The sequence below is a fragment of the Trichoderma ghanense genome (assembly GCF_004382785.1).
Source record: "Trichoderma ghanense strain CCMA-1212 chromosome Unknown scaffold_1, whole genome shotgun sequence".
In the NCBI taxonomy this organism is placed as follows: Eukaryota; Fungi; Ascomycota; class Sordariomycetes; order Hypocreales; family Hypocreaceae; genus Trichoderma; species Trichoderma ghanense.
Window position 1 is genome coordinate 1,549,309 of NW_027395664.1, and position 25,357 is coordinate 1,574,665.

At 57.6% G+C, this 25,357-nt stretch overlaps 7 protein-coding genes across 7 annotated transcripts; 3 read left to right on the forward strand and 4 right to left on the reverse strand.

Moving 5' to 3' along the window:
• Nucleotides 1–8: 8 nt before the first annotated feature.
• Nucleotides 9–1,135, reverse strand: CCMA1212_001886 (Peroxisomal 2,4-dienoyl-CoA reductase; the record flags this gene model as incomplete). Its single annotated transcript, XM_073699295.1, has 4 exons — nucleotides 1,062–1,135; nucleotides 799–992; nucleotides 668–732; nucleotides 9–615 (listed from the first exon to the last, which is right to left on the reverse strand). Exons 1-4 carry the CDS (start codon nucleotides 1,114–1,116, stop codon nucleotides 9–11), a joined length of 921 nt encoding a protein of 306 aa, XP_073561781.1. The 5' UTR covers nucleotides 1,117–1,135.
• Nucleotides 1,136–3,025: 1,890 nt separating this feature from the next.
• On the forward strand, nucleotides 3,026–7,180 carry CCMA1212_001887 (MAP kinase kinase kinase wis4; the record flags this gene model as incomplete). Its single annotated transcript, XM_073699296.1, has 2 exons — nucleotides 3,026–6,560; nucleotides 6,636–7,180. The coding sequence occupies 2 exons, from the start codon at nucleotides 3,026–3,028 to the stop codon at nucleotides 7,178–7,180; spliced, it is 4,080 nt and encodes a 1,359-aa protein (XP_073561780.1).
• A 1,497-nt stretch (nucleotides 7,181–8,677) lies between these two features.
• CCMA1212_001889 (Cytidine deaminase) lies at nucleotides 8,678–9,716 on the forward strand (the record flags this gene model as incomplete). Its single annotated transcript, XM_073699297.1, has 3 exons — nucleotides 8,678–9,114; nucleotides 9,410–9,491; nucleotides 9,657–9,716. 3 exons carry the CDS (start codon nucleotides 8,678–8,680, stop codon nucleotides 9,714–9,716), a joined length of 579 nt encoding a protein of 192 aa, XP_073561788.1.
• Nucleotides 9,717–10,448: 732 nt separating this feature from the next.
• On the reverse strand, nucleotides 10,449–12,732 carry CCMA1212_001890 (uncharacterized protein; the record flags this gene model as incomplete). Its single annotated transcript, XM_073699298.1, has 2 exons — nucleotides 10,449–12,593; nucleotides 12,658–12,732. The coding sequence occupies 2 exons, from the start codon at nucleotides 12,730–12,732 to the stop codon at nucleotides 10,449–10,451; spliced, it is 2,220 nt and encodes a 739-aa protein (XP_073562319.1).
• Nucleotides 12,733–13,811: 1,079 nt separating this feature from the next.
• CCMA1212_001891 (uncharacterized protein) lies at nucleotides 13,812–14,783 on the reverse strand (the record flags this gene model as incomplete). Its single annotated transcript, XM_073699299.1, has 1 exon — nucleotides 13,812–14,783. The coding sequence occupies one exon, from the start codon at nucleotides 14,781–14,783 to the stop codon at nucleotides 13,812–13,814; it is 972 nt and encodes a 323-aa protein (XP_073562320.1).
• Nucleotides 14,784–17,850: 3,067 nt separating this feature from the next.
• On the reverse strand, nucleotides 17,851–19,406 carry CCMA1212_001892 (WD repeat-containing protein 5; the record flags this gene model as incomplete). Its single annotated transcript, XM_073699300.1, has 2 exons — nucleotides 17,851–18,385; nucleotides 18,451–19,406. The coding sequence occupies 2 exons, from the start codon at nucleotides 19,404–19,406 to the stop codon at nucleotides 17,851–17,853; spliced, it is 1,491 nt and encodes a 496-aa protein (XP_073562321.1).
• Nucleotides 19,407–23,649: 4,243 nt separating this feature from the next.
• On the forward strand, nucleotides 23,650–24,600 carry CCMA1212_001893 (uncharacterized protein; the record flags this gene model as incomplete). The annotated part of the gene is made up of 2 exons (XM_073699301.1): nucleotides 23,650–23,881; nucleotides 23,957–24,600. The coding sequence occupies 2 exons, from the start codon at nucleotides 23,650–23,652 to the stop codon at nucleotides 24,598–24,600; spliced, it is 876 nt and encodes a 291-aa protein (XP_073562322.1).
• Nucleotides 24,601–25,357: the final 757 nt, after the last annotated feature.

Genomic DNA, 25,357 nt, shown 5'->3' on the forward strand with positions numbered 1-25,357 from the left:
CTACACATCTACAGCTTCGCCTTGTCCTTCTTCCCCCCCTTCAAGCCCTCCGTCGTCCGCCCCGGCTCCAGAAAGTCAGGATACCGCGCCCCCATGTCCACGCCGACCGTATACGCACCCTGCCTCCTCCACGACGCGCCGTCCACGGGGATGACCTGCCCATTGATGTAGCTGCTCGCGTCGCTCAGCAAGAACACCGTCGCGTCCGCAATGTCCCTCACGGTGCCGAACCGCCCCGACGGGATCGCCCGCTCGTACTCGGCAATCTGCTCCGGCTTGCTGCTCGCCAGCCGCGCCATGCCCTCGGTGCCGGCGATGGGGCCCGGCGCGATGACGTTGGCCACGACGCCGCGCGGGCCGTACTCGAGCGCGACGCTGGCGATGAGCGAGTCCACCGACGCCTTGGCCGCCGCGACGTGCGCCTGGAAGGGCATGCCCGTGTAGTGGAACGTGGCCGAGACGGCGAGCAGCCGCGGCGAAGGGCTGCGCAGCAGGTGCGGCAGCGTCGCCTTGATGGTGTTGTACGTGCCCAGCACGTCAATGTCCATGACCGTCTTGAAGGCGTTGGAGCTGATGCCGTCGATGGACGCGACAAAGTTGCCCGCTGCGCCGGCGCTGCTGGGCTGTCAGTATCCGGTCCTTTGAACTTCTGGAGCCGACGACTCACATCACGTAGTCGATGCCTCCGAGCTCCTTGGCGCATCGCGCAGCCGCCGCCTCGAGGCTCTCAATCTGTAGTTGCCATCGTATCAACGCTGTGACTCGCCTTCTCTTCCTTGATCACACCCAATCTCGTACCTTGCGCACGTCGCACTCTCCAATGCCAATGACCTTGGCCCCCGGCCGCGCCGTCGCAATGTCCTTGGCCGCAGCCTCCGTCTTGCTGGCGTTGCGGCCGAGGATGCAGGCGTTTGCGCCGAGCCGGACCATGGCTCTGGTCTGCATGCTGCAGATGGTGCCCGCGCCGCCGGTCACGAAGATGACCTTGCCCTCTGTCACGGATAGAACATTAGCCCATCTGGATATCGAAACGCAATGTGCTTATCGGTGCGGCAACTAACTGAAGATGTCGTCTCTCCATATCGGGCTCAGGTATTTGGATTCGGGGACCGACATGTTTGTGATGCGTTTCTTGCTGGACGTGGAGGATAAAGAGGGAGGATATGAAGGAGGCGGAGATGCGGCGGGGAGCAGTGGAGGGAGTCGCGCTTGATTGTTAGAGATACAAGAGAAAAGTGAGTGAGGAAGAAGTGACAGAGAGAGAGAGAGACGGCTATCTGGTTATTTTTGACCGTCTGTTCCGTTGCGATGCCTGGATCAAGATGCCTGTAAGCTTGGAGATTCCCAAGGTTGGGGTTGGACGAGCCTCGGTAACACGGTACGGTGGGTGGGGCGCCGTTGCAGTGGCCGAAGATTTTAGTGATGGCAAACATTTGATGGAAATCTGGGGTAACTGAGTGGCAATTGGCTACTCTATCAAGTCTTTTTCTTTTGCACCTATTTCATTCTTTCAAAGAGGGTGATTGTTGCGGAATGATCGAAAGTCTTGTAGAAAATTATCATGTACGCTTGCATCCACCATGTCGTCGTTTGTCACATGCAAGCTCCACGTACATGTAAGCAAGCCGTGATACAGGTGATGGATGACCCGAGTCCGAACTATGGGGTTTGGACAGAGACCAGCGGTGGCAAATACATTCAATTCGGAGACATCACACCTTGGCTAGCTTCTCTGGGTGGAATGCGAGACCGAGCTGGCCATTCAACACTCAGAAGCATACAAGCTTCGACTCCCTGCGTGCAAGTGCTTTGGCAAGCAAGACACTCACACGATGCTGACTGAATGCTGTGCCACCGCTCATCAGTCGGAATATGTATATAGCGGCCGTTTGATCTTCAAAGTCTCAGGAGGCGCGCGTTAGTTGACAAACTAGGCACAGCCCAGTCTGTTGCCACAAGGACTACTTTGCTGTATCGTATAGCGGTTGAAAGCGGCTGGAAGAACTCTTCTGCTCGATGTAGTCGCCACAGCCGGGGCATCAAACTAGTTGAATCCAGGCACCCCTGGATCGAACTTGTCGTCAGATCTCAGGACAGCAGCAGCAGCAGCAGCAATGTAACCTCACGCTGTAGCACAATGCACTTTGCAGCTGCTCGGGAGGATTCAGCGTTGGGTGGCAGACACACGTGGACGAGCCAATGGGCACATGCCAACGCTTGCGTCTCTTTTGCCAGCATTGACAGACTCTGTGCTGTCACAAGCAACAGACGGGAAGGAAATAGAACATGTCACTCTATGCTGACATGGTCCAGTCCTTGACCAGATTCATGCTTGAGCAAAAGTGAAAGCGACTGAATATTGCATATTGTCGCAAGAAAATCAAAAAGAGAAAAGAAAATCCCGGGACCTGCATCTGACCTGAGCTGGCACCGCATATTAATGCTCCGCTTCTTCGGGAACAGGCCACCTCAAGACGCGCAGCCCAGCAAAAACTCGCCCCCCGTCAGCCCCAAGTTTCCAGCAGGCTCCAGGCGCCGCACAGGCCACTGCCAGCCGCATCCCTGCCCCAACCATCCGCTGCAAGTGGCCCCGGCCCTTCTGTAATTCGGCGCCACGTTTCTATTCGCCAGCGGACCCGTTCCGTGGCTCCGCTGTTTCGAATGACGAACCAGGCGAGAAACAGACAGACCAAACTGTTAGCCTTGCTATTAGGAACCTCCATCGTCCATCACCCAGACAAGCTTCCTCGCTCTTCACGCAGCGACGCCAATTCACTGCGTCTCGCACCCGTTTCTTCCAGAGCCTCGACCATCGAATATTTCACGCTATCGACACACGTGCCAGAGAGACTCACCATCGCCACTTGATTTGACGACTTCCCATCGCCCAGCTTTGCGCCGCCCGCGCCTGGGGGGGGGGAGGCACCCGAACCGACAGGGACCGACCAGGAAGAGAGAGAAAAAAGGAGCAACCCACGAGACGACAGTCGAACGCGCAAAACACCCGAGCCGACTCGCCGCCGCCATGCCCAACTCCCTAGACCGAGCCGTGCGCTTCTCGGGCGGCAGCGACGACGACGAGGCCGGCGCCAACCTGGCCATGCAGCACCTCAAGCACGCCCTGCCCGGGGCCGAGGACGAGGACTCGTCGCCCGAGTCCAACGGCGCCGACCTGCACGCCATCGAGCGGCACGACGACCTGGGCTCGCTCAGCAGATACGCCGACGCCCCCAACGGCCTCACCGGGTCGCTGAGCTCCCTGCCGCCCGCCTCCCACATCAACGGCGGACCGCCGCCCAAGGCCCAGCGGCCCAGCGGCGGCGAGGCGGATGCGCCCTACCTCCAGCGGCCCATGGGGCCCATCCGGACGCCGTCCAACACGTACAACCCGGCCAACTCGCGCAAGCCCGCCGCTCCCCAGCCGCAGACGTCCTTCTCGGAGTCGGTCCGGTCCTCGTCCAAGACGCGCCCGCGCCAGAGCGACAGCCGCTTCCGCGCCCAGGAGCGCGCCTACGTCCAGACGCTGCGCCAGGGAGGCTACACGGGCGAATACTTTAGCCAGTTCCAGCCGCAGAACGGCAACGACTCCGACTCGGAGGGCGAGACCCCGTCGTCCGAGGGCCCCTTTGACGACCGCCTCGACCAGCAGGAGACCATCATGTTCTACGGCAACGACGAGATACAGCCCACCGAGGAGGACGTCGCCATACCCGAAAACCGTGAGCGCCTCGAGTGGCACAGCATGCTCGAGGCCGTCCTGACGGGAGACGTCGTCCGCCAGGAGAAGAAGCGCCTCATCAGCGCCACCGACACCACCGCCAACCGGGCAACCTACCGACAGGAGCTGTGGCTCGAGCTCCGCGCCGAGTCGTGCGGGCGCAGAGTCCCGGTCCAGAAGCGCATGGTCGAGGACGGCCGGGCCATGGTGGACAAGCTGCTGGACGACGTCATCAACTTCGAGGTCAAGGGGACCCTCGAGGCGGGCAAGCCGCCCTTTGAGCAGGTCAAGGACGTGGTCAAGAAGATTGAAAAGTGCCAGAGCATGTATCCCTCGTGGAACGCCCTCGTGGCCGAGCACAAGTCGGCCGTCTCCCCGCAGTTCCTGGAAGCCTACGAGGCCATCATGTCGTGGTACAACACCAATGAGATGATCAACACCGAGCTCGCCATCCTCAGGAAGTGGGTGGGCAACGACGAGCTCGACTTCTCCCGGACCAAGCAGCGGTCCCCCGCCGTGGACGGCATCGCCACGGACGAGACCTCGTTCCTCGACAGGCTGATGAAGGAAGACGGCCTCCAGTCGCTGTACAACGAAAACGCAAAGATCATCCTCCGGGGCGACCTGGTCCAGTGGGGCATGCTGGTGCCCATCTCCAACGTCATCAAGAAGGCCAAGGAGACGCTGATCCGCAACTCGGTGCCCTTCCAGAAGCGGCACCTGCCGCCGTACCTGGACGAGCTGCTGACGCTCATCAGCTTCCCGTCGCGCCTCATCGAGGAGATCACCAAGACGCGGCTGGCGTATGCTCGGAAGGTTAAGGAGACGGCCCAGCAGAACCCGCTGATGCAGGACCAGATGATTTCCCAGTTCCAGCTGCTGCTGCAGTTCGCCATCCGCATCAAGACGGAGTATCTCGAGATCGAGAAGCCCGAGCCCGGGTGGGACCTGCCCCCCTGCATCGACGAGTCGTTTGACCAGGTGGCGCTCGAGGCCCTCAAGTACTACTTCAAGATGCTCAACTGGAAGCTCAGCGGCAACAAGAACACGTTCAAGGAGGCCGAGCTGCTGTTCCAGGAGTGGGACTTTGCCAACGAGATTGGCGGGTCCCTGCACCGCGGCAACATCGAGGTCGCCGAGCAGTTTAGTTCGCTGACGTTCAAGGCGCTTAACCGGCTGAGCACGACGTTTGAGAGGGAGCTGCAGATCAAGCCCAAGGAGAGCGCGGCGGACATGAGCAAGCGGTACAAGGCCGCGCTGGACTCGGTGCGCGTCCGCCAGCGGATGCTGCAGCGCTTCTCGCGCATGCTGAGCGAAAACTACGAGCACGCGTGCGACTTTAGCATCTCGCTGCCGCCGGACCAGATGCAGCTGTTCTACGACCACCTGGTGGCCTCGGGCCACTTCCACGTGGACACGCACGGCGTCTTCGAGACGCTGGGCATCTACCTGATAGCGTCGCCGGAGATGCGGGATCGGCTGGACGACGTCCAGGCCATGCTGGCCATCACGTCGGCGGACCGCTTCCCCAACGACTCGGGCGACCAGTACATCCTCATCCTGCGGCCCGAGGACCCCTTTGTGTGGATCGGCGAGGTGGCGGACGTGCTGATCAAGGAGCAGAACATCGACCTCAAGCGCGGGCAGATCCGGCTCTGCACCACGAGCAGCAGCGCCATCGCCCACGCGCGCAGGACCTTCCTCGACGCCATCGACATGCACATTGACCTGCTGCAGGAGTCGCGCTCCAACATCCACAAGGTCAACACGCGGCTGACGGAGATCCGCCGCGTGGCCTACAAGCTGTCCAACACCTTCATGGACAGCGTCGAGATCATCCGCAAGCAGACCCAGGGCAAGGACTGCCAGGAGCTCATCCAGACGTGCTTCATCTTCGCCACCGAGTTCGGCCAGCGCTCGCTGCTCTACATGGACAGCAACCGCCGGCAGATGAACAACCTGAAGCTGACCAAGCTGGCCCTGGACTGGGTCAGCTTCATCTGCGACGACTGCGTGGCCTCGGACCGGCGCACGTTCCGCTGGGCGGTGCTCGCTCTCGAGTTCGCCATGGGCATGACGCGCGGCCGCCACATCCTGGCCCTGGGCGAGGAGGAGTACGAGCGGATACGGGCCAAGGTTGGCGGCTGCATGTCGGTCCTCATCTCGCACTTTGACATCATGGGCGCGCGCTCCAGCCTGGCCGCCCAGGCGGAGAAGGAGCGGATCGAGAATCTCGTGAGCCAGTTTAGGAAGGACAAGAACAAGATGCTCGACGACGACGAGGCCACGATGAGCGTGACCGAGCAGCGGCTGGAGAAGCTCGTCCGCGTCGACGAGTTCCGGGAGGGCAAGGAGGCGGAGCGGCGGGCGCTGGGCCGCGTGCTCGAGACCAACAACGAGGCGGACCGGTCGCTGGCCTACCTGTCGGCGTCGGCCACCAACGTGACGGTGCGGTGGCAGCAGGGGCAGTTTGTGGGCGGGGGGACGTTCGGCAACGTGTACGCCGCTATGAACCTGGACACGGGCCATCTGATGGCGGTCAAGGAGATTCGACTGCAGGACCCCAAGCTGATCCCGACGATTGCCGAGTCGATCCGCGAGGAGATGCGCGTGCTCGAGGTCCTCGACCACCCCAACGTCGTGTCCTACCACGGCATCGAGGTCCATCGCGACCGCGTCTACATATTCATGGAGTTTTGCTCGGGCGGCTCGCTCGCCAACCTGCTGGAGCACGGCCGCATCGAGGAGGAGGAGGTCATTATGGTGTATGCGCTGCAGCTGCTGGAGGGCCTGGCCTATCTGCACGAGAGCGGCATTGCCCATCGCGATATCAAACCAGAGAGTAAGCGCCCCCTTTTTTTTTCCCCCATTCAATTTATCCGCAAGTCTAGAGATTTCAGCTAACATGTACATGCAGACATCCTCCTAGATCACAACGGCATCATCAAGTACGTCGACTTTGGCGCCGCCAAGCTCATTGCTCGTCAGGGGCGAACAATGGCCGCCGACCTCCACGCCACCAAGCCCAACAAGTCCATGACGGGCACGCCCATGTACATGTCGCCCGAGGTCATCAAGGGCGAGAACCCCGGTAAGGCCGGGGCGGTGGACATTTGGTCGCTGGGGTGCGTCATCCTCGAGATGGCGACGGGCCGGCGGCCGTGGGCCAACCTGGACAACGAATGGGCCATCATGTACAACATTGCCCAGGGCAACCCGCCGCAGCTGCCGACGTCGGAGCAGCTGAGCCCGCAGGGCATCGACTTCTTGATGAGGTGCTTTGCGCGAGATCCTAAGCAGAGATCGTCGGCCATGGAGCTGCTGCAGCACGAGTGGATAATGACCATCAGGAACCAGGTGGTTGAGCCGGCGACGCCGAGCGATGCTAGTGGATCGTCTCAGTCGCCGTTTGTGTCGGCGACGTCGACGCGGAACAGCATTGGGCCGGATGGGTTTTACTGAGCCGTATGACGTGGCGGCGGGCAGTACTTTTTCATTGCATCCTGTTTCCTTTGTCCGTCTGGTGTGGACTTTCTGCTTCCTCTTCCTCCTAGCTTCTCTTGCTTTCCCTCGTCTGCATGGGAGAAGTGCAAGCGATGGAGTCTTGGAAAGAGGGCGAGTATATTATGGAGGACTTTTGGGGCTTTTGCACGGCATTCCATAACCTCTTGGCTTTCTGCTTGTGCTATTCTTTCGATAGCTCTGTTATAAGTTTTGGTGGGGGAGGAACTGTCACATTCTGCTTTATCGATACCTACGCACAAACATACATACCTACACGACCACGCACACACGCGCACACACAAAGATTGCATCAGGGATGAGAGTCTGGAGTTGGTTTGACACTTGATTCGCAAACACAAGAAATCAGGCAGCCTTGGTCATAGACTGATGAGGCGATACTGTTTGAGGAGAAACGGGGGTGGACAAGAATTCGAACATTATTAGGAGCTGATTGCTTGTTGCATGTCGATGTGGGAAAATGAGGCGACCGAGCTTCTGTTTTCTCTTCTTGTATTCTCGTGGTTTCTCTCTGGGCCAAAATACATAGTCACTTGCTGGGAGTATTCTATACAACACCTGAGAAAAAGCATTTACAATACAGCCTTGATTCTTCACCATCTGGTACCAGCAGCTTGGTAGTAGGAGGGCCAAGGCAGTGCAGAATCCAACATGCGTGTAATAACAATGTCAAGTCGGATGCGTCTAAAGGGTTGGGCTGAACCGAGTTAGAACGTACGTAATACGGCCAAGAGGGTCAGTTGACCGCCAACTTCATCCGGCACAGTTCGCTGTGCGACATCTGTCCAGTCCGGTACAGTACCATTTGATCTCATGACTCCGACAAAACACCAAAGGGACTTCTACCATCCGCATTCATCCTACTATAAATCCCATACACAGGCAAAAGTATCAGTGAAGTACCGGTGAAGAAAATGGAAGGAAAGCACCGCATTCGGTCAGCCAAGCCGGCACCCGCCGTCGCACCTTCCCTCCCCGCAGATCTCACGGCCGGCGTCTTCCGGTGTGGGTCCCTTCCTAATTGTGGGACTTGATACGCGAACAAAAGACCAAGTCCAGTCCCCAGGGAAGGTACGGAGTACGGCGAGATGGAAATGGAAAGAAGCGGGCTTTTTCGGCACAGGGAGACCGATAGATAAATCTCGGCCCGTCGCCCAGCCTGACTGCCTTCTTTTCCCTCCCTTTTTTTTTTTTCTTTCCCTTTTTTTCTTTCCCCCTTTTTTTTCCCTTTGGGCGATTTGAGATACGAGAAATCTGACCCCCTTCTGCTTTTCTTGGACTACTGTCAAGAAAGGTTGAAGTAAAACTGTTGCCGTTGGTTTTGGAGCGAACTGTCTGGATACCCCAACCAACCAACAAGAACAGACGGCTAATAGCCTTCCACGTTGAACTTCTATATCAGTGAAGATTAAAAGATACAAAAAGGGGTATCACGAAATGGCCACTCCGCCCATCCTCTCCGGCGCAGACTCGGCCCAAATCGCATCCACCTGCGCCAAGATAGGCATCTCCGTCAGCGAATTCAGCGAGCTGCGGCGCCGCGCGACGGCCGCCAAAGCCACGGCGTACTGTCGGTACAGCCGGTTCCGCGTGGGCGCGACGCTGCTCTGCACTGCTCCCGACAACGCTGCTTCTGCTGGAGAAGGAGAAGGAGACGGAGAAGCGGCGGTGGGCGATGCTGTGAGAGGAGCGGCGGGAAAGACAGTCTACGTGCCGGGCGCCAACGTGGAAAACGCGTCGTATCCCGTCGGGACGTGCGCCGAGCGGGTGGCCTTTGGCACGGCGGTGACGAGCGGCATCAGGACCTTTCGGGCGATTGCCGTGGCGACGGATATTAGTCCGCCGGCGAGCCCTTGCGGGATGTGCAGGCAGTTGTGAGTGTTATCTTCCCCCCCCCCCCCGAACAAGATGCTCNCCCCCCTTTTTTTTTTTCCTCCTAAATCTGGTGGTCGGGATGGGTTATGCCAAGGCGGATGTCAACGGGGACGGGATGGTGAGAGTGAGGGGGGAGAGCTGAGCGGCTGAGAGAAGAAGCAAGGGAGAGAAAAGGGGGCGAACAAGAGGGAAGGGAAAGGCAGAGAGAGGCACAGCGAAGGGGTTGAGGTGGCTGGGACCCGGGGTGAAAGAAGGCTTTGAACAAACTGAACTGACGGGGAAATCGACGTGCAGCATCCGCGAGTTTTGCACCATGCAGACGCCCATCCTCATGTTTGACAAAAACTCCGACTACGTTGTCATGACGGTGGACCAGGTACGATAAATGTCCAAAGAGACCCCCCCCCCCCTTTTTTTTGCCTTCTATCGCTCTGCTTTTTTCCACGGCACACAGTTCAGCTGCCGTGGAACAAACTTCTCTCTCCCGCTCAAGGCATCGTCATTGGCTAACGCATCGGACTTATTTTCTTCTTCCCTGCAGCTCCTCCCAATGTCTTTCGGCCCAGACGCTCTACCGCCTCCTGGTGCCCCGGGAGTCTGATCTGATTGGTTCGACAAGTCTTGTGCTTTTTTTTTTGTTCCTGTCAAACTATCGACGCAAGCTGCAAGGGAGTTCCGGGGAAGGGGGGAAAAGCGGTGGCGGTGGATGGTGTTACGGTAGCACCAGGGGCCTAAATTTCACGTATGATGGTGCGTGCATGCATGCAAGGGGGGTGATTTGGTTTTTAACTTGATTTGAGTTTTTTGCCCTTCCTGCGTTTGGGGATTTGGATATGGGGTCGTTTATTTGATTTGATAGCGAGACAGGGGGGCAATCAGATAATGCATGTCTTGAAAGACAAATTTTCCACAATGGCTTCTTGACCGGCTGCAGGGTGACTCGGCACAATGGGAACGTGCTTGATTCAGGACTTGTATTTTGATTCAGCTACGAGACAGAAAAGCAAGTAAGATTATCCATCCCAGACAAGGGAACTGGAAGGATACCGCAAAGTTGGTCTCGGTGGAATTGACATTGAAAACCAACCCTGCAATGAGGCGAAAGAGTAGAAACCAAAATCCCAGATCCATCCACAACCCATCATCATTGTCTCCCGTTAATCATCCTCCCCAAGCGTCTTCATAACTGTACTCGTATGTAGAACATCATATGTATTATCTATGTATCTCAAATTAAAGTGGATGAAAGAAGAAGAAAAAAGAATCAACAAAGGCATCGCACACCAAAGCTCATCCACTTTGTAACACGTCATCCATCCCTGTCCGAGACCATTTACTCATCGCAGTCATCGTCGGTGACGCCAATATTCACATCAGTAGGCGTAGGCACACCCGGTCCCGTCGCGGTAAGTGAAGCAGACGAGCGAGGCAGCGTCGCAAACGTAGTGGGCACGCCCTGCGAGACAAAGGGCACGGTCGACGACCGCGCGGAGCCGGGGACGGGCGAGCTCGAGGCGGGACGGGTGGAGGAGGCGGTCTGCGTGGTGAAGGTGGTGGCCGTGGGAATACCCGCGCTCGGGCTCGTAGGCGTGACAGCCAGGACGGGAAGAGTGGGCTCGTCGTCGTCATTGTCGTCGCAGTCATCATCGACACCGGCGGTGGGCGTAGGAGAAGCGCTGGGGCTGCTCGACGCGGCTCGGGTAGGAGCCGTGGGCGTGCCGGACGTGATGGTGGAGGAATGGTCGTTGAAGGCGCCGCCAGGCACCGAGAACGAGGACGAAGCGATGGGCACGGTAGGACTGGGCTCAAAGGGCACGACATCAGTGGGAATGTCGGAGGGGACGCTGCTGCTGCGGCTGGAGGCAGTGCCGGTGCTGCTCGTGGAGCTAGAAGCAGTGACACTGGGAGTGAGGCCGGTAGGAGTGCCAGTGCTGCTAGTGACGCCTGTAGCAGTGCCGGTGCTGCTGCTCGCGGAGCCAGTGCCGGTGGGATCACACGGCTCGTTGACGTCGCCCGTGGGCACGACACCAGTAGGGGTCGCCGTGCTAGAAGCAGGCGTGCTCGAAGCCGGTGTGGTGGACACGAGGCCGAGACCAGGGGGCTTGGACACCGTCTCCAGAGGGGTACTGGTGGGCTGAACACTAGATGTGGAACTCATGACGGAAGATGTCTCGGTTGACGACGCCGAGCTGCCAGTGGAAGAGGAAGACGCAGTGGAGCGGGTGAGCGTCTCGATGGGGGTCGAGGCAGCGGTGGGTGTGGTGGCTGTGAGGCTCGGAAGGCTGATGCTGGGCTCAGGCTCATCGCAGTCGTCTGGGCCGGGGAACGCGGTGCTGGTGGGGGTGGCGGGCGTTGATGTGCCGACGGAGACGGACGACGTGAGGAACTGGCCGCCTGGGGGACCAGACGTGGTGGACGCGGTACCAGAGGTGCTGGCGGAGCTGGTGGACGAGGCAGCAGTGGACGAGGCGGTTGAAGAGACGCCAGACGGCCCAGTGGTCGACGAAGAAGCACCAGTAGAAGACGAGGAACCGCTGTTCACGGTGCTGGAAGATGTCAAGAACTGACCGCCAGGGGGGCTCGACGTCGTCGACGCAGTGGCAGAGGTAGAGGAAGAACCAGCCGGAGGGGTAGACGATGATGAAGCAGCAGTGCTAGACGCGGTACGCGAGGTGCTGCTTGAGCTGCCAGAAGCGGTAGAACGGGTGGACACGCTTGCGGTGGAAGACCGAGTCGACACGCTCGAAGTGGCAGACGAGGCTCGAGTGCTCACGCTCGCCGACGAAGTCAGGAACTGGCCCCCAGGAGGCGCAGACGACGAAGCACGGCTCGTAGGCGTAGTGCTCGAAATGCTGCCAGAGCTGGCGGAATGAGTAGGCGCGCTCGGAGTGCTAGAGCGAATAGACACGCTCGGAGTGCTAGAGCGGCTAGAGGCCCTCGACGTAGCAGACGAAGCACCACTGCTCACGCTCGCCGACGAAGTCAGGAACTGGCCCCCAGGAGGCGCAGACGATGAAGACTGCGGCCCGGCAGGCGTCCCCGAAGACGTAAACAGGCTGTTGCCAGGCCCGTTTGGCGTCCCCGAAGAAGCAGACTGGCTCGGCAAAATGTGCGATGTAGTGCTGCTCGAGCTGGCCCCCGAAGAAGGAGTAAAGCCAACAATACTCTCAGAAGAGGAGCCAGGTGTCTGTGACGGCAGGACATATGGGTTAGAGACGGTGCTCTTGTGCGTGTTGGTCCCGTGCGTGTCCGTTGACTGAGGCGAGGACACGGCGTTGGTCGGAGGCGTGGAGGCAGGGGAGGCAGGGGAGGTAGGGGAGGCTGGCGGGATGCCCGTGGGAGTCACGTAGATTGTCGTCTCAATGGTAAGCGTGGTGGTCGTGATGATGCTGACGGTGGCGCATGTTGGCAGCGCAGCGAGCTTGTTCTCTAGGAAGAATCTAGCCGCCCGGTCAATGGCAAGCTCTTCGGCTTCCAGCTATTCAGAGTCTGTGAGTATCATCCATCCGAATAACAAAGATGTATGGGCTTGTGCTGCTTACCTTGGGACTGCCTGCCAAGGAGGCATCCGCCATGGACAGCAGCCCAGAAGCCGCAAGTAATGTGAGAAACCGCATATTGACTGATTATGCTATCAAGGCAAAAACACACAAAAAGAGTGGAAGTGGAGGAAGAAGCAAGATATGAACAAGTCAAACAAACGCTGGGAGGAGAGAGCGAATAGATAAAGAGTGGACGGCCTGTCAAGAGATTATGCCGGAGGGCGGCTGGGCATGAACTCGAGATCACAAAGGCAGCAGATGGAAGGCCGACTTTTATATCACAACTCCCAGCCCCTGCATGATAAACAATAATGAGTCTGGACCCAAATGAGACCCGCGGGATGAGCCCTTGGGAAGCAGGGAGGCCGTCGGATGGGGACCGCACGGAATAGTCCATCACGGCGTACAAGAAAATCAGCCACAGCTGCAGGTGGACGGAAGCAAAAGGTGAAAGGAAGCAAGGGAGAGGCTACTCCCTGCTTGCCCACCGAGCTAGAAAATTGAATCAGGGGAACCAGCCAGTCCAAGAGCAAAGGGCGGATCGAAGGAAAGAAAGAGAAAAAACAACTTCACATGTCAGGGACGAACTGAGATTTCACGAAACCGATTGATTCATTGTGCCATCGTCTGGCGTAGCTTTTGTTCTGTGTAGTGTAGTGTGTTGTGGTGTGTTGTGGTGTGTTGTGAGCGAGGCTGCTCTGCTCGGGCAGGGTCTGTCTGCCATGAAAAGTCCTTGTTGTAAGACGTAGATATGCAAAAGGGTATCCGGACCAGAGACACTCTCATTTTAAACGCCCGCTGCGTCCCTGGTCGTACAACAAAAACAGGACGGGGTTTAAGGAAAATTGTCATCAAAAAAGGGTGCGGCAGAAGGTAATATGCGTGAGTGTGTGTGTCTGTGTCTGTGTGTGCGTGTGTGTGCGTCTCTCTGTGGCTGCGCCAATCTCCGAAATCTCACAATGCCCATGTCCCGTGCGCCTGGAAAGTCGAGTGAAACAAAAATGACCTTTCCGTACAAAACCTCCGAGCAGTAAACGAGAGAAAGAAGAAGGGGAATAAGGGGAAAGGAAACAGGAACAAAGGCTCAATAAAGCCTGCACACGCTCATATGTAGTCGTTCATAAAGAAAAAAAGTCAAGCTGCCGCCGGGGCATTCAGTCCTCCCAGATGGTTTCCAGATCAATGTCGCCACGCCGCTCAGCGCCGCAGACGCTCCACCGCTTCCGCTTGTCTTTGGAGCCAAAAGCCATTGTGCGACCACGGGCTGGCAGATCCAGGCTGCCCCGTCCTTTCGCATCCGATGTGTCTCCGGCCTCCGATATTTCTGCTGCGGCCTTGAGCTGGGCCTGTTTCTCAGCCTCGAGGGCTGCCTCCTCAGCATCGGGCGAGTCGGGGATGGTTTCCAGACTGGAGATGCTGGGGCTGCGCGACCTCAGCGACGTGGGCGTGGAGGGGACCGAGGAGAGCGCCCCGTAGCTGCTAGAGAAGGGGTCGTACGCCCGGTAGAGAGACGATGAGCTGGAGGTGGGTGTGCTGGGCAAGTTCGGGAGAGATCCGGTGCTCGATTGGGCGTAATTTCTAATCGGCGAAGAGGTTCGACGGGCCCGGGTCAAGGTTCCGTTGGCTGAGACACCCAGGACGGGAGAGCCGCTCCTGTCGGCAGGCACTCGATCGTGGTCAAGAACTGACGTTCGCACAGGAGATGTCATGGGAAACGATTCGTCCACTGGCTTCCGCGGCGTGCGGACTCGACTTGGCGACTGCGCCGGGCTGGCTGGGCGAAACTGGGGAGAGTAGAGCAGGTGTCCGGAACCAGTCACGCCAGGCATGGACTGGGTGCGGCCCATGGGCGCGGCGCCAATGCTAGCAGCGGACCGTGACCGGACATGAGTGCTGCCAGCAAGGGGAGACGTCGTCCGGGGCCGATACGGCAAGGAGACCATGGGGGTCCATGAGAAAGAGCTTGTCGAGGTTGGGCTTGGATCGGTGCTCCTGCGCAGATTGGGTGGTTTTCTAGCCATGTCGAGATCGAGCGTGGAGAGCGTATGTGGCCCGCTGGCGCGAGGCTTGGACGGCGGAACGGCGCGAAACTCCTCCATGCGCTCCGTCTCGGGAACGGGTTCCATCTTGACGGCCTTTCGAGGGTTGCATACGGGGGAAGGTCGCGACCAGAAGGAAACAACGAGACTTGGCTTGGGGAAAGCAATCGATGCTGCTGGAGAATTCGACGATCCGAGACCAGTGCTTGGCTTCCACGTGGGATATGTTCCGCACGGCACAGAGAGAGAGAAGGCAACGATGACGGCGAGCGAGAGAGAGAAGAGAAGAAGGCTGCGCGCGAGGAGTTGGTGTCGGGATGTCGTGATTTTTGACTCTTGGGGCGGGAGAAACGGTATCGACCCGGTGGGGAGCCAAAGTGCGGAGGGTATCAGGTAGGTGGATATTGCATCCAGAATCCGAAGCAGCGCACAGCTGACAAGCGCCCAGATGGTTGAGCGAGCACTGGCGATGGGCGTGAGCTGAGGCAGCAGCCGGGGAAGGGCGTTGCGCAACGACAATGCAATGGCGGCGACCCGACCGTCTTTTTACAGCGTGCGCAGGCCAGCCGACATTCCTGTCTCCTGAGACTTGGACCTGTTTGGTGAAGGCCAGGGTAGGGGAGGGGGGGACAAAATAAACAGCGGCCTCTGCGCCCTGCCCACGGCAATTCCTGAGCAGCGAGCCGCAACCGGGAACACCGCCTGAGTCCGAGATAGCCGGTCGATGGCAGAGCAGCCGGAGGCGAAAGCGAGCCGAACGATGCAGTCGAGGATGAGGCGGGATTGGCCGGGGAAGAGGTGCAGAGAAGAAGAGGAGCTGTGAGGCGAGAGAGTTGAGTTGAAGTGAAGGGGAGAGGAGGGAAAAGGAAGGGTCTAGTAATAGTGCTTGCACTTTCTTCGACTCGACTCGACTCGACTCGACGCGGACCTGCCTCGTCCAATTCGGCTGCCTGTATCGAGCAGGTGGGCATCTACTAGCTACTAGTAGCGGTGTTAATAAGCCTCCATAGCACGCACCTGCTGTGCTGTACTGTACCGTCACTGCTAAAGCGTCACTGTCACCGTCACTAGGCACTTAGGTACCTAAGCAAGTACTTACCTCCTCCGATCGCTAACCGGCGCCATCGAACTGCACATCCAGTCGCCGTTGCAGGGCGCGCATGTCACTTGTCACCGCAAGCCCCGGGCATGTGCGTGGCGCTGCCTCTCCGCGCCACTGGAAGCCCGCCGTTTTCTCTCTTCTTTTCCGCTCGTTCTACGACAAAAAAAAAAAAAAAAAAAAAAAAAAAAAAAAAAATGTTCGGTTGAGGTCAAGTGCCTCGTTTTTTGGCACCGCTGCCCCCGGCCCTCCTCCGGCAGCCAACCAAGCGCCGCCGTCCAGGGCACGTCCATGCGCTGGGCGAGCAAACAAGCCCCCCCTAACGACGCTCCCCGGCATTTCACCTTCAGGTCATGCAGGACCAGCACGGCGCTCTGGTTGGTGCTCGTCGGACCTGAACGCAAACCAAGTCCAACTCCAACTCGTCCATCGGCATCGCGTACCGCTCCGGGGTACATGCTTCTGCAGCCAATTTGCGTGCATCCAGCATGTACACCAGCCACTTCCGCCAAGTAGGTACCTTGCCTTATATTGCACCCCTCTCCTCTTCTTCCTCTCTCTCCTCATTCCCCCAATCAGCTGCCCCAGACCGCATGACTCGCCCTCTTTTGCCAACCACCCCCATGGGCCAACGAGCAAAAAAAAAAAAAGACCCTGAACTGATCATTGTCCAATCTGCAGCAGAGCCGACAATCACGCTGATCGCCATTGCTCAATCAGGGAGAAAAAGAGAAACAAGAGGGGGAAAAAAAAGTCTGCCAAACGCCTCGTTGCGTCCAAGCGAGCGCCAATCCCGCCACCGGAACTGTCAAGGAGAAACAGGGCGTTTGAGCTAACTTGAACGTACAATAGAAGAGAGAAGAATCCGGCTCTTCCAGACGCCCAAAGGCTTGGGCTAGCATTACTAGCCTCGCAGAGTGAGAGAGACATTCTCTTGACTCGCTGTCCCCCCCCAGCCCAAGGCGCATTGTCCTCCGCAGACTGACAGGGCGCCATTGGAGTTGGACGTAAGAAAAGGGCCATAAGAATCAACGGTTTAAGCCTCGCCACAACGGTGAGTCCGGCCGAGTGAAAAGAAAAAGGACATCTTTTCCACATTCGTACATACCGATCGGCCGCATACCGAGAAATCACCTGCCGAGCTTGTCGCCGTCTCACTCGGCTAGTGCACAAATCCAGCCATGAGGCGTCAAGAAAACAAAGAGAATGGGAGGGAGGAAGCAAATGAAAAGGAGCAGGAAGGTCGAGTTCCTCTTTTAGTAATCCTCTTCCCATGCCTCTCCGACGATTCTACTGGTAAAAGCCTGCAGCCTCATGCTGTATGTTCCGGGACAAAACGCCCCGTCATGCGGAGTAGAACAAGCCAGAACGCCCATCATATCGAACTGCAGCGCTTCGAGTGATGTCAAGGCCCAAGATGAGGCTTTTTGTTTGCATATGCCATTACTCCAAGTATGTATGCACGTTGTCACGAGCTCTCTGCAGGTATGCTGTAGATGCAGACCGTACATATGCATGCAGAGAAATGGAGATCATTGCTCGTCTTTCCAAGGTCCTGTCTACACCTTTGCGTCCAGAACAAAGCACATGCATGGCTACCTTACGAGTACCAACCAGGAACTGACAATAGCCCATTCAATTCTCCATCAACCATCAAAGATGTCGTCCGATTCATTACTATGTAGAATATTTCCTATTCAGATATCAAAACTTATCAGACCTCTTGCCCGCGATGCGGCTACCCTACACTGCAACCGAAACATGCGGGCAACATATAAAATCTAGTCTCTTAAGAGTAAGGAAGAGATGAAACAAGTGCAAAGACGCATCAAAGTCAGCAAAGGGATCAACCATGCACACACTTCAGAACAGATCACGTAGGAATGTACCCAAACACGGCCACGCTCTAAACCCAGAAGCGACGGCAAGATGTCAACCGTCTGCTGCTCTTCAGGAGAGCATATTAATCACTCTACCGTCGAACTTTGTCCGTTTCCTGCGCGAACCCCAAGCTCAACTGCTGTAAAGAACAAACTGGAAGCGCTGCGCACCAACTCAAACGCTCACGACATCTTCCACCTTGACATCATCCTGCCGAATCGGCAACTCTCCCTGTAGCATCCCCTGCCCGGCCGCCTTCGACTCGCTCCTCGTCCCGTCCCCGTTGACCTCGCCAGAGTGCCTGACGTGCCGATACACCTTGACCGAGCCATCCTGCCCGGCCGTCACCATCGTCTCGCCGTGCACGTCCACCCAGAAGCACACCCCCTCGTGACCATGCACCCGCTGAAGCACCTCCTTGCTCTTGACGTCCCAGAGTAAAACGTCTCCGTCCTCGCTCGCGGACGCGATGAATGCCTCGCCGTCCAGGACCCCAAAGCATCCTCCAATGGCGAAGCTCTTGTTGCAATGGCCTTGATATGTCTTCTTGACGCTTCCAGAGACGTAGTCCCATAGCCGAATGCAGTTGTCGAGGTTGAACGCGAGGACGAATCGGCCGTTGGGAGAGAAGCACACGTTGGTCACGGCAGGGTTGTCTTCATGGACGAGCGTTCGTAAGCATTGGCCGGTCGAGGTGTCCCACACACGGCTGAACGATAGTATTAGCACTCGCAGATCCAGACTTGGTGCACGCAAAGATTGCAACAAACTCACATCAGTCCGTCCGTTGAGCAGCTGACAACCAATGTCCCGTCACGACAAAAGTCAATGCCAGATACAGGATCGCTATGGGCAGGCAGACTCCTCATCAACCGCCCAGCCCGCACGTCCCAGAGAAAGACCGCCTCGTCATACGACCCGCTAGCCAAGATGTTGCCCTTTGGCGAAAAGGCCAAGCAGTGAATGTAGTTGTGATGCCCTCGCAAAGGCGCCATCTCCTGCCCCGCCTTCCGAGCCGTCGTCTTCGGCCGCCCCGTCACTCGATCCCACAGCCGGATCGCCTTGTCGTCGGAGCCGCTCGCCAGCGTGTTGCTGTCGGGCGTCCACGCCACGCAGCTCACGCCGGCCATGTGGCCGACCAGCGTGTCCATGTGAGCGCCCGTCGCGGCATCCCAGATCTTGACGGTCGCGTCTGCAGACGCAGAGGCGATGAAGCGGCCATTGGGCGATATTCGAACCTGCGAGACGGCCTTTGTGTGTCCGTGGAGCACCAGGCGTGCCTTGTAGTTGGGTTTGGGCAGCTCTCGCGGGGGAGTGAGCTGTTGCTGGGGTTCGGGGGAAAAGGAATTCGATCGCGACTGGCTTGTGGACGTGGGCGAGCGCGAGCGTTGTCGAGATCGAGGTGTTCCCGCTGGAGACGGCGTCGAGTGAGCCGGTGACTGCGAGCGCGTCCGTGACCCAGAGCTCGACGCTGATCGCGACCTTGGCACCGACTCCGAGGGCGCCCGCGAAAGGGAATGCGACCGCGAGAAGCCGTTGAGATAGTGCGCCTTTGTTGGGCTCTGGCTCAGGCCGCCGCCGCGCTGCGACACTCGCCTGGGCGGCCGGAAATCGTCTGGGTCTCCGGCGAGGATGTCGGGGGAGCTCGACCGGGGGGACGGCGTGTCGCCGGTTCTCCGCCGCTTGTAGGGCGGAGGCGTGTCTCGCGCCAGCTCGTCGGGGGAGCTCATGATCGTCGGGGCCTTTGTGTGGAAGATGACGAGGCTGAAGCTTGAAAGACTGTATGGGGTCAAGTGCCCGTAAGGCTCTGAGAAATTTTTGTGGGCCTGTCGCGTCACAGGGGGGTTTGGGCGAATGAGCGCGAAGGATGCAGGACTCAGGTACCAGGCACCTTGATCTCCTTTTACGAAAGGGGAGCTTCACTGTCGTACACAATCTTTTGTCTTCTCTAGTAGATGCACTCATGAAAGAGCTTCGCCTGAATTATCCAAAAGTACTTACCTAGTATTGATGGTCTTGATCCAGGCATTGAGTAACCGGTTCAAGGGCCACAAGGTCACAAGTCGCAGCTCGTAAGAGCACAAAGTCTGGTATTTGGTCCTCTTGGGCTCATCTACAAAGAACAACTGCCACCACAACTTCAAGTTGATCTTTGATGCCCATGTCTCTGGTACTTGTGAATGGGCCACCTCTGATCTCGGATCCGAGAGGCCGCATGTGACAAACCACCCAGATGCAGGGTCCGTCTCCTCGATCTGACAAAACACCGATGATCAGAAGCATAAAATTTTGACCCTGCACGCCAAAGTTCCACTGCGATTTCATTTTAAGGATGCCAAATGGTATAGTAGGTAGTATCTGTACCTCGGGGCTGAGTCCTGCCGCTTTCTTCATACTGTGGGCGACAGCATTAATAGAAACGGCGTTTGCCGTGAAACAGTCCCAGAGTCCTGGAGGCATTGGGCCGGCCCCTGGGCAAGGGCCATGTTATTGATGCTCTTCCCTACAAAACACGACTGATGGTCGTTCTCGTTTTGCATGCTGAAAGATGAATACGGGGGGGGGCATCGTATCATCTTCAATAGTATGACATCAGCCCTAAAACACTCCTGGTCAAAAACGCCTGCCGTCGGAGAGCTGCGACGAGTAATCAGATTTGTGTCGTAAACTCGTAAAGTCGTACAGTGTGCGTCCCATCCGAAAGAAGCTTATGATGCTTCTTCTGAGGGCTTGTCCTCCGTAGCTCGAGCCACAATGAGGCGGAGACCGCCAATGGAATGCCGTGTAGGACGCACGGAGAGCCAACAAGAACTTGTTTAGTGTGGAATGTTGCAGACGTCTCTCACTAGCTGGACGAAGCGTCGTTTCTCCTTTGGAAATGGATCCGTTGGGTCATGGAACAAAGGGCAGCAGAATTCTACATATAGGGCTTCTAGAAGCAGTCAGAAGGCAAACAACACGGAGCTACGGACCGCAGGGCTCGGAGAAGGAGAATAAACTGCGGCCATCGTGCATTGGGTTCCTTAGCAAAGATCGTATTGTAGCTCGAGCAATGAGTGCCAAGGAGAAACCACCTTTGACCGGCCCGAGAGAGGGAAGGCCAAGAAAAATGCATGCTGCCATTCTCTTGCCCGAGATAGATGGCACCACTTCCCGAGATGGACGGAGGCCATGGGGCGCCATGCAGGTACGAAAACAAAATCACCGCCAAGCTCGCACAGAGGAGATGAAAGGTTCTACACACTCGATACACTTTCACACCGCCCCTCTCCAATTTCGGCGGGTACCCGAAAGAGGCTCTGGCGACGAAAGGAGGCCTCGGACGGGGATGTTGATCCGCAGGCCGCGGGTTGAAATGAGAGGGCAGAGAGAGAGAGAGAGGAAATGAAAAAAAGGAAAAACATACGAACAGTCTTTTCTTTTCTTGTGCGCGTCTCTACTGTGACGAGCGGGCATGCATGAGTGGCCGAGCCAGCCCGCGAATCGCAGCGCCGGGCTGGAAGCGCCTTCAATGCACCTCGTCTGCTTGTGGGATAGCCGAGGCGACGGAGAGGAGGCGTTTCGATAGCTTGCGCCGTTAGCATGGGAATCGGGCACTTCCTATTTTAGACGATGGATCAGATTCATCACCATTGATTGATTGAACGATGACTGATGGATGGGCCGATATCCATGACAATGCGCCATCCAGGCACAGCAACAAGCCACCGGTCCCACGAATCAACTCGCTCGCTGCAGCTCCAATGTAACCGGCGAGTGGGGGAGCTCCAGACCCCCGAGCTGGCTAAAATGGCCCCGGACGGCATCATTGATGCGTCTTACTCACTGACTGTAGGGTCCTTCTGTCGCAGACCAGACGCATCTGACCCTGGGAGAGAATTGGCCCAGGGATGCGGTGGCCATTGCGATGCAAGTCGAGTTCCAGCGCTTACCTGGCCGGCACGGTTGAGAGAGCAGCTTTGATGGGGTTGCCACAGGCACACCTTGATGAGCGGCAGTCCAGCCGGTCCGACGATTGGAGATTTGACGGATTCCGCCTCGCGCGCGTCGATCCCAGTCTGAACGCCACGGCGGTCTAAGACATAGGGACGCTTTTTATGTGTAGCTGAGAGAAAGCTGAAGAGAGCTGAGGGCGAAAATCCTGATTTGAGGCTGATTGTTAGCGCTGGCGGAGGAAAAACAAAGAAAAACAGGAAAAGCAAGAGACAGTGAACAAGGTGCGACAGCGGGTGGTGGCAGCAGCAGCATCACGACAGAAGGATTTCTCCGTCGTCATCGAGGACAATTCCCGCCCGTGATTGCGCGATACACCGGTCCGACTCGAGCAGCTGTTGGTTTGGCGCCGGGAATCCTCCCTCTGTCCTCTCTCTTCCCCAAGGACTACTACCTCCTAGGAAACAATGGGCGGCACGCCATCAATCGTCAGTCAAGGCCCAACAGCGACACGAGCCAACAATAGCCCTCCGGGAGCTCACCGAGGCGGGCGGGAGCACTTTCTTCTCGTTGCGCATTCCTGTCGCACACCTCTTGCAGGTATGGTGGCCAAAGAGGCAAACACATGCCTGCAGAGATTCCCTCAAGTCCATGTAACCAACGTGACGTGGGACGGGGACTGGAGCCCGTGCCCGTCTCGTGGCCTGGCGATTCTGCTACTACTGCACTAGCACGAGGTAGCTTCGTACGGATCACCATCTCATCGACCGAACGAACTTTGAACGAGGCCAGTTACAGACATCAGTTGCAACACCAAAGGCAAAAAGGCCCTTCGCACAAAGTACCATTGAAATAGGTAATAACCTGGCTCAGCCCTGTCTGCACCTCATCCGCTAGCAGCCAATCAGCGCCGCCGTTGCGCAACGCAATTTGCTTTTTTGCCCCTGACGGCTGGCGGCCCCCGCTGTGGCCTGCAGATATACGTGGACGCGGTTCGTTCTGCAGGAACAGGAACAGGGACCAGGCGCCGGGCGGACAGCGATAGTGCAGGTACTCGCGCGCGCTCGTCGATTCGTGTGATGGCGGAGGTATTGCGAGCTCTCCAGCTAATAAACATGGGCTACTAGAGCTGTATAGTTATAATAGTTAGTCGCAGCTCCGTGTGGCCGCGCCTGAGAGCCTAGCAGAGCCGGCGCTTGGGGTCGGGCTCCAGCGAGCAATGCCCCCCTTAGCCCTGGTTTGCGCCGGGCAGGTAGGTATGTACCGGTACGAGTGCGTTTTGGTGTTGACGGCAATCTCACGATGGCTGCACGTGTGACAGATGAGAAGACCTGTCCGGCATGGTGTTGTAGAAGGGCATGATGGGTATCATCTCGAGCAGCAGCTGTCGGTGTCCTCTCTTCTTGTTGTGAGCAAGAAACAGGCGCTTCATCGTCCCGTTGGTGCGCAAAATCTCGTCTCGGCCTCCAGGAGGGGCTCGGCCAGTCCACGCCTAAGACCCTCGCATCCACCCACGCACAGCTCGCCTAACCCTCCGCCGGGATCAGTGCTTTTGCTGCTTCGTACGAGACGGAGAGAGAGCCTGGGCCCTGTTCACCCCGTTGGAACGATGCCCCGTACCTGTACTTGGGCAGCACCGTGCCCGTCAGCTGGCACCTCGCCAGCACCAGTAGCGAGGCACTGAGGCAGAGCAAGGCCGGAGATGGAGAGCAGGGGTCCGGCTATAGCACCTGCTGTAGTCGTAGAGAAAGAGTGGATGCGTGCGTCTGCCTGGCCGCTCATGAAACGCTCGCAGTGCTCGTGCTTATTATCCGACCTCTCCCCCAACTCCTCCGCCCGCCTTCTCGCTCCTGCTCTTGCTTCTCCCTCACCCTCACGCCAGGCTCAGCCGCATATCGCTCCTTTACAGCTTTTGCCCGCCAGTCATTCCTTTGTCTTTTTTACGACAACCCACACTCTTTATTCTTAAAGCCTTCTTCGTTCCTTCTTTCTCCTTTCGAAAACCCAAGTATCAAGAAAAAAAAAAACCAAACCGTCAAGATGAAGTTCACTCTGTCCGCCTCCGCCTTCCTGGCTCTGGTCGCCTCGGCCCTCGCTCAGACCGCCGACTTTGACGCCATCACCAACCCTACCCCCAACGAGGTCCTCACTGCCGGCCAGGCCCTGACCATCGAGTGGTCTGCTCCCGCCAAGTACGCCGCCGGCACCGTCTCCATCGAGCTGATTGGTGGCCCTACCCAGGCCACCCAGCAGGTCCTGGCTACCATTGCCAGTGAGTCTTGAGCCCTTTCCACTCATCGACATTCGGTGTCTGCATGTCAAGTCAGTCGCTAACTGAGCCCAACAGCCGGTGTCCAGAACAGCGCCAAGACCTTCACTTGGAACGTTGACTCTTCCGTGGCCGGCCAGAACTTCTACGGCTTCATCTTCCGCCTCGAGAGCGACCCCTCCGTCTTCCAGTACTCCAACCCCTTCCACATCAAGGCGGCTGAGGTCCACTCCAGCTCTTCTACCCCCGCTGCTCCTGCCCAGACCTCCTCCTCTGGCAGCTACGGCAACCTCCCTCCCGCGGACACCACCACCGTCACCACCTCCACCGGTGTCAAGACGGTCACTCTGGCCACCCAGTCCACCAGCGAGGCTCCCGTCGTCACCACGCCCGTCTACTCTCCTCCGGCCGTCACTGATACCACCGTCGTCCTGAACGCCACCACCTCCGTGCCTAGCCGCAACTCCACCATTGCTCCTCCCACCCTCAGCGCGCCCAGCACTCTCCAGAGCGCTACCCGCCTGCCTCCTCCTCCTCCCAGCTCTCCCGTCTACGTTCCTCCTGGCCAGCCCCTGACCAGCACCGTCTGGGCTGCTCCCTCTGCTCCCTCCAGCCCTGCCGTCACTGCGCCCGCTCCTCTGCCCACCAGCTCTGGTGCTCGCGTCGGCGGCAGCTCCCTGGCCCTGGTTGCTTCTCTGGTCGTTGCTTACTTTGCTCTGTAAGCGGGAGATGATGCGATGTGGAAGAGGTAATTCGGGGTTTGGGGGATCTTCTTGACCGGCTTGTGGTTTGACGCCAGACCTGGTTTACTTTACAGTTTGCATATTATTTTTTCTTATTTGCTTGGAAAAGGAGAAGAAGATTGGTTCCGGTTTGAATCTATCTAGATATAAAGCGCGGGGCACGATGTCTGTTTTTTACGGAGCCATGTCATTTTCATTGTAGGATACCTAGCGCCTGCGTGTCAATCGATCTACGGTTCTCTCTTAATTGATAACGATTCACGAGCTCCAACGGTTCTCTTAGCTGTCTTGTGAAATTATGAGGGAAACATCACTGGCTGCGATTACAATTCCGTTCCGGCATGGACCAATGACGTCTTTCCGTGCCAATCTGGATTTCCCATGGCGGCTGTAAGCGACGATCTTTGTCTCCTCGCCCCGGTGATGAGACATGGGGAGCCGCTGGACTAAAACGCACGAACATGGGGGATAAGAAGATGGAGACTGGCAATTTTTGGCAATTGATCTGCAGACGGTGCTTCAAGACAGTATGACGCGCGATTCTGAGACATGTCACCTTTTTGCTGAAGATTGCGGGAATTCGACATGGAACTAGAGCTAGATATCTACAGTAGGGACTGTTAGTTTCTCGGTAGTGCGGTGAGATGGTGGTGTCTCAGAGTCAAAGGGAATGAAATCCTCCCTTGCTTTCTTGCTTCTTCTTTTGTCCTTCTTTTCTTGGTCACCCCCCCCCCCC